The sequence below is a fragment of the Sturnus vulgaris genome, chromosome Z (assembly GCF_052056855.1).
Source record: "Sturnus vulgaris isolate bStuVul1 chromosome Z, bStuVul1.hap1, whole genome shotgun sequence".
Lineage (NCBI taxonomy): Eukaryota > Metazoa > Chordata > Aves > Passeriformes > Sturnidae > Sturnus > Sturnus vulgaris.
In genome coordinates, this window is record NC_142283.1 from 43066007 (window position 1) to 43082479 (window position 16473).

The following is a 16473-nucleotide window of genomic DNA, read 5'->3' on the forward strand; positions in this document are numbered from 1 at the left end:
TAGCCTCATCTAAAACTTACACAGTAAGACCACTTCTAAATATCAGTTTAAACCTGAGCTCCTCAACGTGCTTGCCTTGCTGGTGTAGGCTCCCAGTGTTAGAAAAGGGACCCACACAAACAATTCACTGCTCTTTCCACTCTCCCCCTCTGGATTCTTCGAACTGAAGAACTGGGTGCACGCTTAAGTATAAATCTAGCTAGCTCCTCCACACATTGTAGCTCTTCCCACTTTGCACAGACCAGCTGGTGTGTCATGAGAGATCTATTCCCTAATATTTGCAAACGTTTACTTCAGTTTAGAGAACTTCCATTTCCATTTTAAGATGATTTTAGACACCTCTAACTGGGCTAATTCAATCCTGTACCTTAGGGAAAAACACTCCAAGGCATCAGAGGCAGTTCTGAAACCTATTATTACTTAAAAATCACATAGAGATGCAGCAACTGCTCCAATTTTGCAGTGTTTGTTGAAGTTCCTCCAGCACAAAGGAAACTAGTAATGACACTGATGTTTACAGCCTAGGACTTCTTTTGAAAAATAAACAGCAGTGTTACAAATCCTGTCTTCCACTCTACAAGTTCACTTATGCAGCATGTAAGCAAAACCTTAACTACTCATGTATCCTTCACACTTGCTAGTCTTCTTCCTCTTATACTTTAGGTACGAGCCTATGCACAGAGAAGTCAATCCCCTCTCCCATTTTTTTCTTTCTTACAGATTCAGGCTGTCCTGTCTTTTACAGGGCAGCCAACAGCTTATTTTAGCAGCTTAGAGAATAAGAGGAAAATGTTTTCTCATACAAATGTTATGGCTCAAAACCATACCTGAAGGTTTGGAAGACAAAGGAGATGGGGGGAATCTGCTTGAGTTTGTGGAGGAGAGCCTAGGCCTACGTCTTCGGAAAAAGCTTCGTATCAGGCCACATTTGAGGGACTCCACTAGGGTGGTTTTCCCAGTACCAGAGTATCCAAACAACTTCAGTTTGATCCGGGGCTGTGGATTCTGTGTGTGTCTCAGCTGCTGGATAAAAATCACCCGGTGTGTATCCTAAAATTCAACACAAAGAAGAATTCAGAATATGTGGCATATTTTGCCTCCCAAAAACTCAATATAGGGTTTAAATACATTTTTCTTGCCAGACTGGTGTTCATCTGGTTCATCATGCAAGCCATCAGTTACTGGACAGGCAGACAGGAGAGTTTAATGCTCAGTCTTAAGAGACGCCTTAACATTTCATGAAAATCGCACATCTTCAGGCTCAAATCAGTGAATGGAACTATTCTGACCTTCAATGGAGAGGGCAAAGTGTCAAAACTAGTCTCTTTCAGTGCCCATTCTCCTCACCCATCAGTCTCAGAAGGTTAACCAATATAGACACTCCTATAGAATATACATGCAGCATTGCAGAATTTTGCTGTGACAGCTATCACCTGAACCATCCAATAACTCAATGTGCATTTCTTCTCTCTTCTTTACATCAACTTTTTCTGTGCTTCTCATGTTTGGGTGAATTTCAAGGAAACAGGGAGAGAGCAGAAAAGTCTGAGGGGAAAGGAACTAGGCTCACCTTCCCTTTCTTCACTTCCCCATTTAGAGCTGAAAGAGAGGCTCTATTGTTCTGCATTTCCACCTAATTTACATGTAGCATGAGAACCCCTGAATTTAAGCATGCAGCAACTGAGCTGAGAAATTTGACAGAAACAGTAGTGCACGCAGTTTTGTTCCATCTTCACCAGCAGGCGCTTATTTAGTAAGTTAGACACAGTGCAAACACTGCACTGTTTACAGCTAATCCTGAATCCTCCACAAGAGCCACTATGACAGCAGGTTCTTCACGTGTCTGTGTTAGAGGCAAAATACTGCACAAACCCCCAAAATAAGTGGAAGGTATGCTCTGTACTACACGATACTGGCCATTTTAAGTAGTACTAGAACATTTTCAGTGGTTAGATATAATTTGTTAATTTCAGTTGATCAGATTCTCTGTTACAAAGTATAATTTAATGAAGTTTATGGTTACCATGTATTTTCCCCACATATATAGAGACAGGCCTTTAGTAATGTATATTCCACTATCAAGAAGAGAGTTACAGTTTACTAATATTTCTTTTGAAAGGGATCTATCTGACCTTCTTCCTTTGTTCTAAGTCAATTTGTATTATTTTCATATTTACGTCATGAATAAATCACAAATTTACCTGCCTGCATGCAGACACAAATAAGAGTTTGGTGTGGAGATGCAAAATGGAGCCTACTATGAAAGTTTTACTAAAGCTGCAATTGCAAAGGAAGTCTGATCTTTGTACTTTCTCACATCTTCACGCACATATAGTTTACAGTCCTAGGAAGTATAGATTTGCTGGCAGGCCTAAAGGACATGATTCTACTTCTACCTTGGCAATACACGGTGTGCACCATCTTTTACTAGCAATAGAAATGGTCATTTATGTCAGTTTCTCCAATCACAGACTCATCACTATAATTATAACAGGATTATTTTAATTGGTCTGGCTCTTGCCTGTAGTCTCCAGCCAAATAGGCTCTGAACCTTCCCAGCATGAATGATGCTGCCTGTCTGACTAATCAACGTGTATCAGATGTGTCAGACATACTGCCTCACAACAAGCCCAGGTCATCTTTTTGTTCTAGCTGACAAGACATTTGGATATCCTAAAAATGCAGAACTAAAAGATAACAATGAGAACGTAGGCAACTATTCCATATGTTATTGACATTTTTGTAAGGGGCATAAAACCCCCATCCTTCATACCTTAATTAAGGGAAATGGTGATGGTGAGGAAATAAGTCATCTTGGGGGATGTGCTAATTCTTAATAGTTTATTTTCTACTAAACACCTTAGATGCTTTGCTAGGCACTGTCAGAAACTGATAGATATAAATCAGTGGTGCAGGCTAGCTTAGTCAACTTCTTCAGTATGTACATATTTGCTTTAATTGAGGGCATAATTTCAAATTAAAATATAAAAAGGAAAAATAAAATAAAATAAAAAGACACCATTGCAGCAAGGAATTTTGCAACAGCTTTTAGAATGGCTTTGATGAAAACCTCACTTAAAATTCATGTATTCCCAACCTTTTTAAGTCTTGCAAGCAGACTGGCTACATGTTCATGTTGCTCTGCTCTGGCGAGATCTTCTGCTGTTTTCCCATCCTGTTAAAACACAAATTATTAGCAGCAGTTCCTTCAGTTTTCTTTTACAGATGGGCATCTAGATGCCACTGTAACAAAATACTTTGAATTCAGAGTCTCAGAGCAAAGTCAACACTCTTCCCCCTGAATTCCATCTCTCTTCTCACCAATTAGAGGATGATAATGATTTCTAGATACTACCCATGGAATAGATTTAAATGGTCATAAAGAAGGGACATATCAGCATATTGAATCACATGAATAGGAGGTGAATGTTTGTTTACCAATGGATAAAGACTGACAGTGGCATATCAGCCACTGGAGGATTCCAGAAAGTAAGAAACTTGTAAGGGATACAGTTTAAATTGCATCAGCAAGTTTTAAAGGAGAAGGAAAGCTGCCTTCAGCATTCTGGTTTTGTCATTTAGTTACGTATGTTTCACAGATCAGCAGTTTAATATTAAAAAGACTAAAAGAAAAATTGCCTACTACTTTGACTCTTACAGAGGAAATAATTTAGGAGTATTTTGTTTATTTCAGTATCTTATATAAGAGAATTTGAGAATACATCGGCAAGCAAAATAGCAAGTAATTTTCCTATTCAAGCTTTCCTGAAAAGTACAGAGAATCTAGACACTGGTATAGCAATAGGTAAGCAAAACTGACATATAAGAAGGGCTTGGTTACAGGATTCATGAAAGCATATTTTGCACCTACTGGTAATATTCCATTACAATGGCTGACTGGCTCCCTATATTGCAAACCAGACAGCCTCAAGTGGCATTTGCAAGCATCTGCATCCAAAATTTTTAATCAATCTGACAATTTTAAGTTGGTTTATAAACTTCCATGAGGAGAATCCAACAGCACAGTGCCAGTTAACATGTGAGTACAACAGATGTTTTGGGGCAGTCTTCAAACATTTGAAATGATTGTATACTCCGGGAGTGGAAGGTTTTCTAGGGACACTTAATGCCATCCATGTAATCAAATTACACATAGACTAGTTCCAAAATGGGCTTTAACCCAGAATGAAGGCAAGGAATTCATAATACAGCCCAATTCCTTAATGGTGTTGGAAAAGTTAGCTCCTCAGAAACGGCATACTGAGAAAAGAAAAAGGCCATTAATTCTATTGCACTGGCTCAGAAGGAGCTGTTAATAAACTTATCAGGACAGTTTAACCACCTTCTAGCAAACTGATGCAAAACTGAAATATTAAAGTCACAACATTCAGGTTCCTCTGGTCCTCTCCTCCTTTTTCCTTCTTTTTGCTGCCACACTGCTGGAATAATGGATGGTTATGTATATTCAGTGTACTGCTCCTGCTAGATTTATTATCAGCACTATTTATTTTGTTATGTCCTTCAAACTGACCTAAACTAAAGAGACAAAATGTACTTTTATCTTGTAATGACAGTGTCCACACAGGCAATTATACCAACACAGCTGTCATGACATAAATGAGGTGCAACAGCTCAAGAATTCCCCATCACCCTTTTATTTTATCTCATCTCTACAGCACATAGTAGTGCAAATACATATACACAACGGGATGTAATGAACAAACAAAAAAGACAAACACAAGTGACAAGTCTAAGTCCACTGCATGCACATTTCATTCTTATTAATAGGGGACATAGTAATATACAGTCCAATAGTTATCAAAAAGTAATTATTAAGTCCTAAACTTGTTTAAGGCACAATTCCAAGTTTATTGGCATTCTCCTCCTATGTACGATCTGTGGTTAAAAGAAGAGACTGTAGTGCTAAATCTAGAGGAAAACAACAGAAAAATTAGTATTTTCTATGAAATGGGTAAGGCAAATGATACAGAAGTTTCCTTCTTTTCCCCCTCCATTTCAGCCATCTCAGGAATAATTTGTTAGGAAAAGAACTCTGAAAAATGTGGACTCAACTAAAATCTAATGACAACATGTCTTCCTCATAAAGAGCAGTAGTTATTTCTAAGCAGAATACATTGGTTACAGTGAGTAGCAATGTAAAATGATCTGCTGGATCTGAATACAAAACGTGCATGATGTCTATAATTTATCATGCATATGACGAAGGACACTTCATTCCTGCTGTGGGTATGTCATTAGGAGGATGTTTCTCACCCTACTGAAAGTGAAAAATGCCTTCAGTATTACTAACTGGAAGCATTGGTGCTAGCTGATCTGACATGAATGATTTTGTTTACAAGGATACTTGCATGCTAGTTCACTCATCCATGCAACCACGTCTCCCACCATAAAATCAGAATTTCTTAACCCCTTTAAAGCAAGAAAAGTATTTAAGATACATGCAATGCATTTGTATGTTTCTCAAATGTGAATTAAAATGATGTACCTCTTAATGAAGTGACTCACTGTGCTTATAGAGAACACAACAATGCAAGTAATTCTAAGATGAAGAAATTATTAGGTGTAGACAAAGTGGTAGCTGTACTGTACCATAATCAGTTCCAAATTCAGTTGCAAGAAGGGAACAAGTAGACAAGAGAGATATAACAAGTACCACTCATGTTGTATAACATACAACTTTTTTTTTCAAATTTCAAAATATAATGTCCTTTTCCTACACCTATGAGTTCTTTTTCTACTGTCATGCACAAAAAAAAGAAGAACAGCATCCCTCAATACTTACAGAAGTTAATGCTTCTACATTGGCACCAGTAAGGCAAAGGAACCGGACAACATCAAGAATGCCATTATTTGCTGCCAGGTGTAAAGGTGTCCTTCCATACTAACATGAGGAAAGAAGTGTCACTATATCAGTCAAAGAACTTCACTTTAAATTTTATAAATAATAATCAGACATATTATACAATTATACATACTGATACAAAGGAAAGGTTTTGCAAAAAGAAGAAAAAGTACTTCTGATTGCAGCTTAAGCACAACTGCTAAAAGTGCAATTAAAAACAAAGGCTAGATGACTATTTTAAAAATGGGGAATTAATCTTATAGCTAAATCACTATCACTATTCCTAAAGGAATCCTTTAGAGGGCTTTTTTGGCTAGATTTGATAGTGTCTTTTTAATTTCAAAACTTTAATTGTCTTTTTACTTAATTAAATATGAGCCACTTAAACAACCCTAATTCCTTAACCTTTAGAACTCTGGGTTCTACTTCAATCCAAGTATTACTGAAGATTAAATATCTCCCCCTTTCATCCAGTGAAATAAAAGGAGTGAATGAAAGAAGTTATCATGAAATAATATATTTTTTCAGTGAAGAGGGAAAGTGCTGTAAAGTATTGCTTTTCCAATTTTTTCTATTTTTCATGAATCTCTTCACTGACAACAGGTCCTCATGACATCCACTTCTGGTTTTGCATGTTCAGAGCTGCTGTTAAAAAACCTACCTTTAATTTTCTGCTGCTAGCCTACTATTCACATCTTCCTGTCTACAATCAGAAACAAACTCATGAAACTATTTCTTGAAAGAAGTATTTCTTCTTTCAAGAGCAAAGCCAGCTTTCTGGCAACTGGAATCTGAAAAGACACTCAGGCTCCTCCAAACCCTACACCTCAGCTCGTGTTACAAACTGTGCCCAGCAAGACCAGGGCAGGGACTGTCCCCCTGCTCTTGGCACACGCCTCAAATCCTGTGTCCAGTTTTTGGCTCCTCATGACAAGAAGGACATTAAGGTGCTAGGGCATGGCTGGAAAAGGGAAGGGAGCTGGGGAAGTGTCTGGACCACAAGTCCTGTGAGGAGGATGAGGAAGCTGGGGGTGTTTAGCCTGGAGAAAAGGAGGCTCCAGGGAGGCCTTGTCACTCTCTACAGCTGCCTAAAAAGAGGTGTAGTGAGCTGGGTGCAGCTTTCTTGTGCCATGAAACAAGTCACAGGGCTACAGGAAATGGCTTCAAGTTCTGCCAGAGGAGATCTAGATTGGATATCAGGGAAAATTTCCTCACTAAAAGGGTTGTCAAGCCCTGGAATGGGCTGCTCAAGGAAGTGGTGGAGTCACCGTTCCTGGAGGTGTTTAAGTCATATAGATGTGGGACTTAGGGACTGATTTAGTGGTCGACTTGGCAGTGCTGGGTTAACCATTAAACTCTGATATTGTAGTTCTTTTGCAACCAAAATGCTTCTGTGATTCTATGATTCTAAATAAATGCGTGTGATGTTCTACTGCACTCAATCTCTGAAAGAGACAGACAGTGCCTTCAATCGGTATTACACACATGTGGGACAAAGCCAAATGTCTGGACTAAGGACAGAAGTTAATTCTGTTAATGCCCTGTTACTACAGGGTTTGCTCCTGAAGAGGAGAAATTAAGATTCTCTAATAACACCCAAACTCACCATTTCAAATAAAGGGCTCTCTAAAAATCTCTCCAGAATACATTGCTTCTAAAAGAATAACAGCAAAAGACTAACTGCAACCACAGCTTCTGTAGCCATGATCCCACAGCCACTGAACATTTGAAGGCTAATTACTTTTCCCATAGCATGCCAGTCGTGATCCCAGCTCAGCATTCTCCATTAGCAAACAGGGCAACAACCTCGTGATCCATTAACTTGACTTCTCTAAAATGTGCTCTTATCTATGGATCTGGATTTCATTGCCTAGTCAATCAGATTTAAGCTGAGAAGCAGGACTGGGGAGTGCAATGTTTTAGGTTTTTTCATTAGACAGCTGATGATTTTAATTGTTGAAACCAGAAGTGATTGCATGGACAATCCTCAAAAAACCTGATAATTTTCTTTATCTGCCTAATACAGTGTAAGTGCTTTGGTAATAAAGAGAAGTGTTAACTAGCAAAGTAGTATTGCTAGAATATGTATTTTTACAGGAAAAAACATGAAGAAGCTAAAACACCTGAATTAAAGGAATTGCAGATAGCAACATAAAGATTCCTATAAGTAACTTTTAAACTTTATAGCATATATAAAATTTAAATAGGGCAGAGAAAGACATTCGGAGCTAAATATGAAGCCCTAAGCACCACAGCCTGTCAGCAGAGTTCAATGGCTGACCCTGACCTATTCAAACCATATAAAGAAAGTTTCCTGAAACAGCTCACTTTTCGCTTAAAGACCTCCAGGATAAAAAAACATAATATAAACCAGTAAAGCATTATGTTTAGCTATCCCAGGCACTACAGCATGAGCACACCAGAAGCAACAAAAGAGACACTAGTGTCTCGAAATTAAGGGACAGGTAATGAAATATTCTTTTTGGAAAGTGCTTACACCACCTACAGATTGTTTGTAGCTGGCATTCATCTACCAATAATCATTGCAATCATCATTTTTAGTTATGATGTTGTAACAGAAAACATACTAGTCTCCAATTCTATGTATAACTTAATGTCACATATGAAATCAAAGCCAGCTGCAATGCATTTCATGTGTTCTTTTGCACCTAGATGTAATCTGCATAATTCAAAGCTAAAAGTCCAGGGAAGAGGGTTGGCAAACATACTGTGATAATTCACCTGGGTCCTTTCTTCATGCATGTTCAATGATCTATTCAACTGAAGCGAACTTTGGTAAATTTGTGAGGTGAGGCATTTAATACTTTGCATTTGGCCACTTTGAGAGACAGAAAAATCAAAGAAAAGACTTTTTCATATCAGAGAACTTGAAAAGGTCACCTAATGAAAAGATAATCCAGCATCCATATGCCATTTACCTTATTAGTGATATCCAAACTACAACTTGCTTCACACAGTGCTGTCACAATAGGCACATTCCCATCTTTGCAGGCCACATGTAAGGGAGTGTTGCCATGTCTGTCTTGGAAATCTACAAAACATCCTTGATTGATGAGAGTTTTAACTACTTCTATTTGACATCTTCTTACAGCAAGGTGCAGGGCTATATGACCATCCTGAAATAAAGAGACAACTTGTGAGATCAAATAATGCTAAAAATAAAAACATTTAGTAAAATCACAACCTTCTCAAGTAATAGGATGCATCTCCTTGCCTCAAGAATCACAGTAGTTTTTAATTTGAAGGTGGAGACAAGGAGATACACCATACCTGTCAGAACAAATAAGTCATGAGATGAAAGCAAGTTTCTGTTAAGCCATTTTGCAGTGGAACAAATTAAATACAAACTCATATTCTCTTCTACCAGCTTTCCTTGGAGGGAGGAGAGTGATCAACAGTAAAAACCAGCTGAATATTGTAAACTCTAGTGTTTACTAAACAGAAGTTAGTGATGCAAAAGTCATGCAATCTTTTCTGATGAGTAGCTTTAAAGACAGTGCTTTCTCTCCGTGGAACAACTTAAAGAGACAATGTAACTGGAAAAAACAATTCAATTTTTTTAGAAGTGAAAACTTTTTTCTGAACTTAGTTGAAGAACTATTTTGTTAATATGAGTAATAAAGGTAGCTAAAAGATCAGCCATACCAAAAATGCAAGCAATGAAATTCCAAATTTATTTATTGGAATTACATAATGGAAGACAAAAATTGATTCTGAATCAAATAGAGTCATATTTTTATACAGTTCTTATTGGAAATGGGTGTGATTATCCAACCCATAGTAATCAAAGGCCAACAGCAAATCTATCTTTTTCTCTGAAGTTAACAGTTTGTTGCCAATTACTTGGTGCTCCTGCAATTTTTCAGAGTGCTACTCATGAGGTGATAAATTATAAGGAGGTGATAGATCAGCAAAAACCCAATCATGGAATAATAATCATCAGTAGAAAACCTTAAAGACTCTTTCAGCCATCAATAGGCCCTGTGTGAACTGCTACGAAAATTCATGTTGTGGAAACAACGCTGACTTGCAGCACTCAAATGAAGCAATCGAGAGACACGTCCCTTGGCCTCCGGATATAACTAACCTTGTCTGTTGCATGAAGGTCAGCCCTGTGCTCTGCCAAGCATTCCACAATATCGTGGTATCCCCTAGCAGATGCTGTCAGGAGCGGGGTCTCCCCTTCTTTGTTTTTAATGTTCACATTGCAACCAGCTTCACAGAGTGCTTTGGCAACAGAGTAGTAGCCGTGCCAAGCAGCGCAGTGCAGTGGGGTTTCTTCTTCCTATCAACATCGAAAATCAAAACACAGGACTCAACCAAACTTCAAGAAGAATAATTCCTCAACTTAAAAATAATGGTATGAAAAAATAAAAGACAGTCTACTAAGTAAACCCTATAAAAAGATGTTGTAATTTCTAATGTTGACATTCAAAACCCAAGAATAAGTTCAGCTGACATACAAGTGGTTATGACACCTCGTATGTCAGCAATCTTACTTTAAATCTATCCATGTTCCTGAGGCTAACTATCTTGGCTCTCTCACTTGAAAACAGACCCTTGTTCACAAACAACTTCTGCATCCTGTGTGCTGTGGCTAATCCAGTGTCTAAAACAGATCGATCACCACGGAGATGCAAATCCCACCAGACTTGCAGTTTGAGGCAGGTCACTCTGATTACCATGTTGAGAAAGCACATCCTAATGTTCTAGCAGTGAAGATACTTAAAAACCCAAGTCCTTTAAAGATGCATCACAACAAGCCTTTGAACTGTCTGCATTTAGAGTCCAATTGTGACTGAAGTGCCAATTTGTTTTTTCACTTGAACCCAGGAAACTTCAAAATATTCAAATATTCAATTTCAATTCATTGTACACCAGAGCAGTTATGTGGAACACCATTAAAAACCTCAAATGATTCACAAAAACATGCTGAAACTAGCCCACTGAAAAAGCAGGGAGAATTAAAACACACTAAAAGAATAGCTCTATCAAATCCTAAGAAATGGGATATACTTTCTGTACCTGGCAAAAGAGGAGACAACTGAGGCTGATAATAGCAGAGGACTTTGACTGTATTCAATGTTTCTGCAAAAATCTGAGTGTGAAGAAACAGACAAAGAGTGTGTCACGACCTCTCTCAGCCTAGGGCTCCTTAAACAATGAAAAGGAACTCCTAGAGGATGCAGCACTTGGGGAGGCTTGTGGAGTCAAATTTGGGTCAAATGGATTTTCTTTTTCTATTAAGCCTTTCCTATTAAGCCTTTTCTTCTTTGTTTTCTTGCAAGACTTTACAGACCTTTCAAGAAACCCTCCTGAGCCCTGCTCTCATTTTCAAAAATGAGTCCTTGACACTGCAGAAAAATCCTATGACTGCTAAAACCAAGCAGAACGCAAGGCAAAAACGAATAAAAATCTTTAGCTGAACTCACAAAATACACACCTTCATAGAGTTGTTTCTCTGTCTTTAAGCTTTCATTTTTCAGAGGACCTGTATTTTATAGCACTGGTTGGTTCTCTCTGTTTTTCACAGAATCTTTATCTATTAAGAACTATCAAAACCTCCATAATTCTGGTTTGCAAACATGCCAGAGGCTGAAAGTGAGACTTGAAGTTTTGACCACTTATATAAAGCTTTATTTGTTGAAAAAAATGCAGACTGTGTTTTTGACTCACCTTGTCTTGAAAGTTCGGATTGGATCCAATGCTACAGAGAAACTGAACCACATCCACATGCCCATAGCGAGCTGCCACGTGGAGAGCGGTCTCCCCGGACTGCAATTACAGGAGAACATGCCAGTGTAATTTCCTGTGTCACGCCACGATTTCACTGCCTGTACACCTTGTACGGCCTGAATGCCCTGAGTCCTGCAAGGGATGCTCTTCCCTCTCCCTGGCCCAGCCACGCAGCTCCATCAGCAGAGTTGCAAACTGGCTGTAGGTGACAGACACACCACTGCTTGGCAGGTAGGTTATTTCTTCAAAGCCTTTCTTTTTCCAGAACTTATTTTTCTACTTTATTTGTTCCAGATCACAGCCACCACGGGATTTCTGAGCAATACGAGGAGGAAGCTGTGTGTGCAATTGTGTTGAAACAGATGTCCCATTTATATTCATAATATTTCCGTATGCTCCCCCCCCAGCCCTGTTTATTCAACTGTAAGGAGCTGGTCTAATATGTTTGTGTACCCTGGTGCATTTTGGTCACTATGTCTAACTATATGCAACACTTTCTTTTTTGACATTATATGAAACAGAAACAGTATTTTTATTAAGAGAGTAACCTCTTTCCTAGTAGCCTTATCAGGAGTCAAACAACAATTTTCCTAATGTACTTTGCCTTACATTGGTTCTCTTAACAAAGCAAACTGTTTCACAAGTATAATTTCTTCTCTACTGGAGCTTTGGCTAGTAAAAAATCATTGCTATGGTATAAAAATTTAACAGCAACTAGTTTCTAGGGCATATGTTGCTCAAATAACACTGCCAAAGACAAGGTAAGTGCTCATCAGCTATAAATTGTTAGGCTTCCTTATACTCAACTTAATAACAGTCAAATTTACTTGTCAGACAAAAGTGATTTTCAATCAAGAGGAATGAAAAACCGAATCACGATTTTACCTTGAGTTCCAATGAGAAATCAAGTCTTCAAGTGAAAATTAATTTAGGCTTGTACTTCCCACCTACCCACCATGTACTCACCACATTTAACATGCACACTTGGTGAACATTTGTCAGGAAAATAATCAGTACATCCAGCTACTTCAAAGTTCTGTTATCACGGCCTTATATGTCAACTTAGAAAACTACACTAAAAAAGCCAGTTAAAATTCTTGGAATTATGGCACAGCTGAAAACCATTTCAATTGAAAGACCTATCTCTCTGCTAAGATGAAAGTTATAGGAAGCGGTCCTCTGTGTAGAAAAGGAGTTATTTTCTTACCTTATCCTTAATATCCAAAGGACATTTATTATCATTGAGAAATTTCAGTGTCTCTACATGTCCATGTCGAGAAGCCCAGTAGATTGCATTAGATCCAGCCTGTCAAAAATATTTAATTTCAGATGTTATTGTTCAAGTCAAAATTCTAATTCTAGATTTCCAAGTGAGGTACATGTGCACTTAGGTGTACACAGACACACTGAAAATCTATTCAAGTTTATATGAACACATTCACTTTTAAAAAAATTTCAAGAACCCTACATACCAACAGTGAAAACAAAAACCCCTCTGTGCAAGGATGATTAACAGGATTATTAACTGTTTGCAAGGATAATCCTCTTCTCCCTTGTTCGAGAGTTCTTTGGAAAAAAACAGTCATGAGATAAAAACCTTTCTTCTGCTTGCTTTACCATCAATTAGATGGAGAAGCATACAGTTCATCAAGCTTTAAATGAACTGTTACAGCCCATCTGGAAAATAAGCTTATTGCAAAGCTTATCCTCCATCAAATATGAATTTTAGTTGCAATATTCTCCACAGCTAAAATATTAATTTATCATTCTATATTAAATAAAGTTCACCCCTGTGTTTTAGGGCAATCGCTAATTTGAATTAATTGAGGTGGTTTTGTAAGCATGAACTACACTGTAAGATTAGTATCATTCGAATTATTTCAGTTAATAAAGTGATGAAAATCAGAGGCTATGTATTAGGAGCAAATGACATTGCTAAAAACTTGGTCATATGTTTTTGTTGTGGAAGACAGAAAACAGGATTTACAGCTCAGAGTTTTTAATTTCCAATACCACTTGGTCTGAACTGCTGGTCTCCTGCTAACTGTACTAAAAAACTTATTATTATAGAGCAGTTGAAAAGCAGAAGCCCAACCTTATCTTGAACATCAATACGAGATCCACGCTTTAAAAGTAACTGAAGCATCTGAATGTTTCCACAGCCAGCTGCAATCAGTAGTGGAGGTGTTCCATGCTAACAGTGAAATACAAGCAAGAATGATGTAATTAATTACTGAAGGATTAAGAAAACAGTGCTATAGAAGGCAGGCATTGAATAGCATTTCTGGATTTCCACTTTCAAATTAAGTCTTCAGGAAATATTGTATAAAAATAATTTATGCTTTTGTTCAAAAAAATTATTGCACAACTGTTTTCTCCATATTTTTGAGATGAATTCATGATATATCAGCAAATTTATGCTTTTAAAATTAAGAATATTACTGTTGAGCTCTTATTAGCCTTTTTTGGCAAGAACAGTCCCCTCTGCAATCTCTTTGCAGCTACCACACCATCTTAGACACAAGCCATCTGCAACATCTAGCAAAGTGAAATGGGACTGCCCATTAAAACTCAAAAATACAGTGATTTCTTAAATGGCTCAAGAGCCCATCACAGTAAAATAACATATAGTTTGCTTCTACACTGCTCTTCATAACATTTCTGGAAGTACTTTGTAATGTACCTTGTAAATAAGTGTGACCTTGTCTTGAACCATTTAAGAAATCACTGTATTTTCTGTTTTAATGGGCAGTCCCATTTCATTTTCCTAGATGTTGCTGGTACACTGAAATACTGTAGTGGACAAGCAATTTCATCACTGAAAATGAACACTGCCATCTAATGTGTTCACATAACCAGCTTCTGCGTTTGCAACTTCTAACAATGCTTTGCAAAGTCAGTTTTAGCAGTCTGGTTATTCTTTGGTATTCTGCCATCTTCTTCGGCCACAACAAACAGCAACTGCAACCAAGAGTGAAAACTGATATCTGATGCACCACAGCTCCTGACCATAGATTTGAGTTATACTTTTGAAATACTTAGGCAAAAAATCCCATTTTGGGCTCCATTTTAATGTATCTTGAGAAGACTGAACACAAAGTACATGTAAATTTCTCCTAGAAAAAAGGCAGAATTTTTTCCCATTTGTTTGCCTTTTCATTCCAGGTGTTACATTTCTATTTTACAATCACACTGCTCTGTTCAACAGGATGGTAGCTAGTCTCCCACACACCTCACATCTCAACACAGACCCACACTACCTTGTTAGGTTGATTGACATCGTAATTTGTCAGAGATCCCAGAAGGTGCTGTAATCCAGGAACATTGTCATCATTGATGGCATGAATAATAGCTTTCATCACAAAAGAATCTTCCTCATCCTTGCAATTAAATGTGAAAGAAGAAAAATTGTTAGCTTTAAGAAAAAATCCATATCTAAACAGCTGCCAAGACATCAAAAAAAGAATTAAAACTTCAATTTTTATAAATATTTTTTTTGTAGAAGAGTGCTTCAGCTGCAAGTTGTAATTTTTCATGAACCATATGGCTAGCATGTATGCATGCTATTTGAAAACCCACATCAAACTCCCCGCCATGTTTTCTAGTAAAATATGCTTCCCTCTTCTTCAAGCATAAACCTGTTGCTCACTGAGATTCCACACAAGTTTCTTGTATTAGGTGTTTTTTCTTTTTCTTCGTAGGAAAAGTAGATGATAGATTTCAATAGAAGCAATACTTGCATAAAATGAAATTATTCCATGCATACATGTGGCAATTAAAAAACCCAAGAGGTGCTTTGGTTCAAGCTTTTATCTATTCAAATGGATCAGTTAAAATCTAGAACCTAAGTAATATGCCTAGATACCTCTGCAGGTGTAACTTTATTTTTTCCCTCTGCACCAGAATTTCAAAGAGCTGAAATTCACAGAGCCCATTATTTGGATTGCTCTTACCTCCTCTCTCCTGAGGTTTCAGATTTTTTAGGACACTAACATTGGGCTATAATCCTTTCTGCTGGAACACAGGTGTGAAATGCTGATCCGGTGTTAAAAGGCACACGGACAGCTGAGGTGGGGGGGCGGTGGGCAGGGAAATGAGAGCAAGATGAGAACAAAGAGCACAGAAGCCGAAGGATAAGAGGAGAAAAAGTGGAAACATGAGCATGGAGTTGCACAGGAGGGACATGGGGAAGATCATGTGCATGAAAAGGGCTTTGCAGAATTTTTGAATTTTGATCCTATTAATGCACAGAAAAGATGATATTCCCCAGCTCTCAGCATATTAAGACACATCCCTTGCTGATCACAGGGAATTTGTGAAGTATGTATTAAAACTTGTAGAGTAATGCTTTTGGATTTACAAGCATTTTAATTACAAATTACAGCAATTGCTCCTAACTACTCAACCCTAGTTGTATTTAATACCACAAACTGAATTCTGGCCAACTCTAAAGTTTCTTCCTTAAATAACTGCTTGTTGTGACACTGCTGTCTAGCATTCATTTGATTTAAAACGGTCTCAACGATTTTGAATATTCAGTGAAAGTAAAAGGAATATAAGGAATATTATTTTGGTCTACATGATGTATGTAAATGATAAGTAAATGATGATGACACTTTTTCACCACATAATTGTTACGGTACAAAAAAGTCCTCATGAATCAAACTTAATAATCAAGAAATGAATTTTTGACATCAGGTATCAGCCTCAACACAATAAGTTAAATTTCAAGGTTTCAAGATGCAGAAGATTGAATTATGGATAACTGACTTTCGTAGCCTGAAAATATATTTCTTTCTACTTAGGCGATTAGTTAATTATGCAAATTTTCAAGAGCCTAATATTTCTGTTTG

General features: G+C 37.6%; 1 protein-coding gene across 1 annotated transcript in view; it reads right to left on the minus strand.

Moving 5' to 3' along the window:
• Nucleotides 1-16473, minus strand: part of DAPK1 (death associated protein kinase 1) — an 82520-nt gene that overhangs the window by 11636 nt on the left and 54411 nt on the right. The window contains exons 11-19 of the mRNA XM_014869135.2: nucleotides 14881-15000; nucleotides 13716-13814; nucleotides 12828-12926; nucleotides 11561-11659; nucleotides 9972-10169; nucleotides 8803-9000; nucleotides 5804-5902; nucleotides 3098-3175; nucleotides 828-1050 (exon numbers count right to left, since the gene is read on the minus strand). Of these exons, the coding sequence (XP_014724621.1) occupies nucleotides 828-1050; nucleotides 3098-3175; nucleotides 5804-5902; nucleotides 8803-9000; nucleotides 9972-10169; nucleotides 11561-11659; nucleotides 12828-12926; nucleotides 13716-13814; nucleotides 14881-15000 (1213 nt within the window). The remainder of the gene's footprint in view (nucleotides 1-827; nucleotides 1051-3097; nucleotides 3176-5803; nucleotides 5903-8802; nucleotides 9001-9971; nucleotides 10170-11560; nucleotides 11660-12827; nucleotides 12927-13715; nucleotides 13815-14880; nucleotides 15001-16473) is intronic.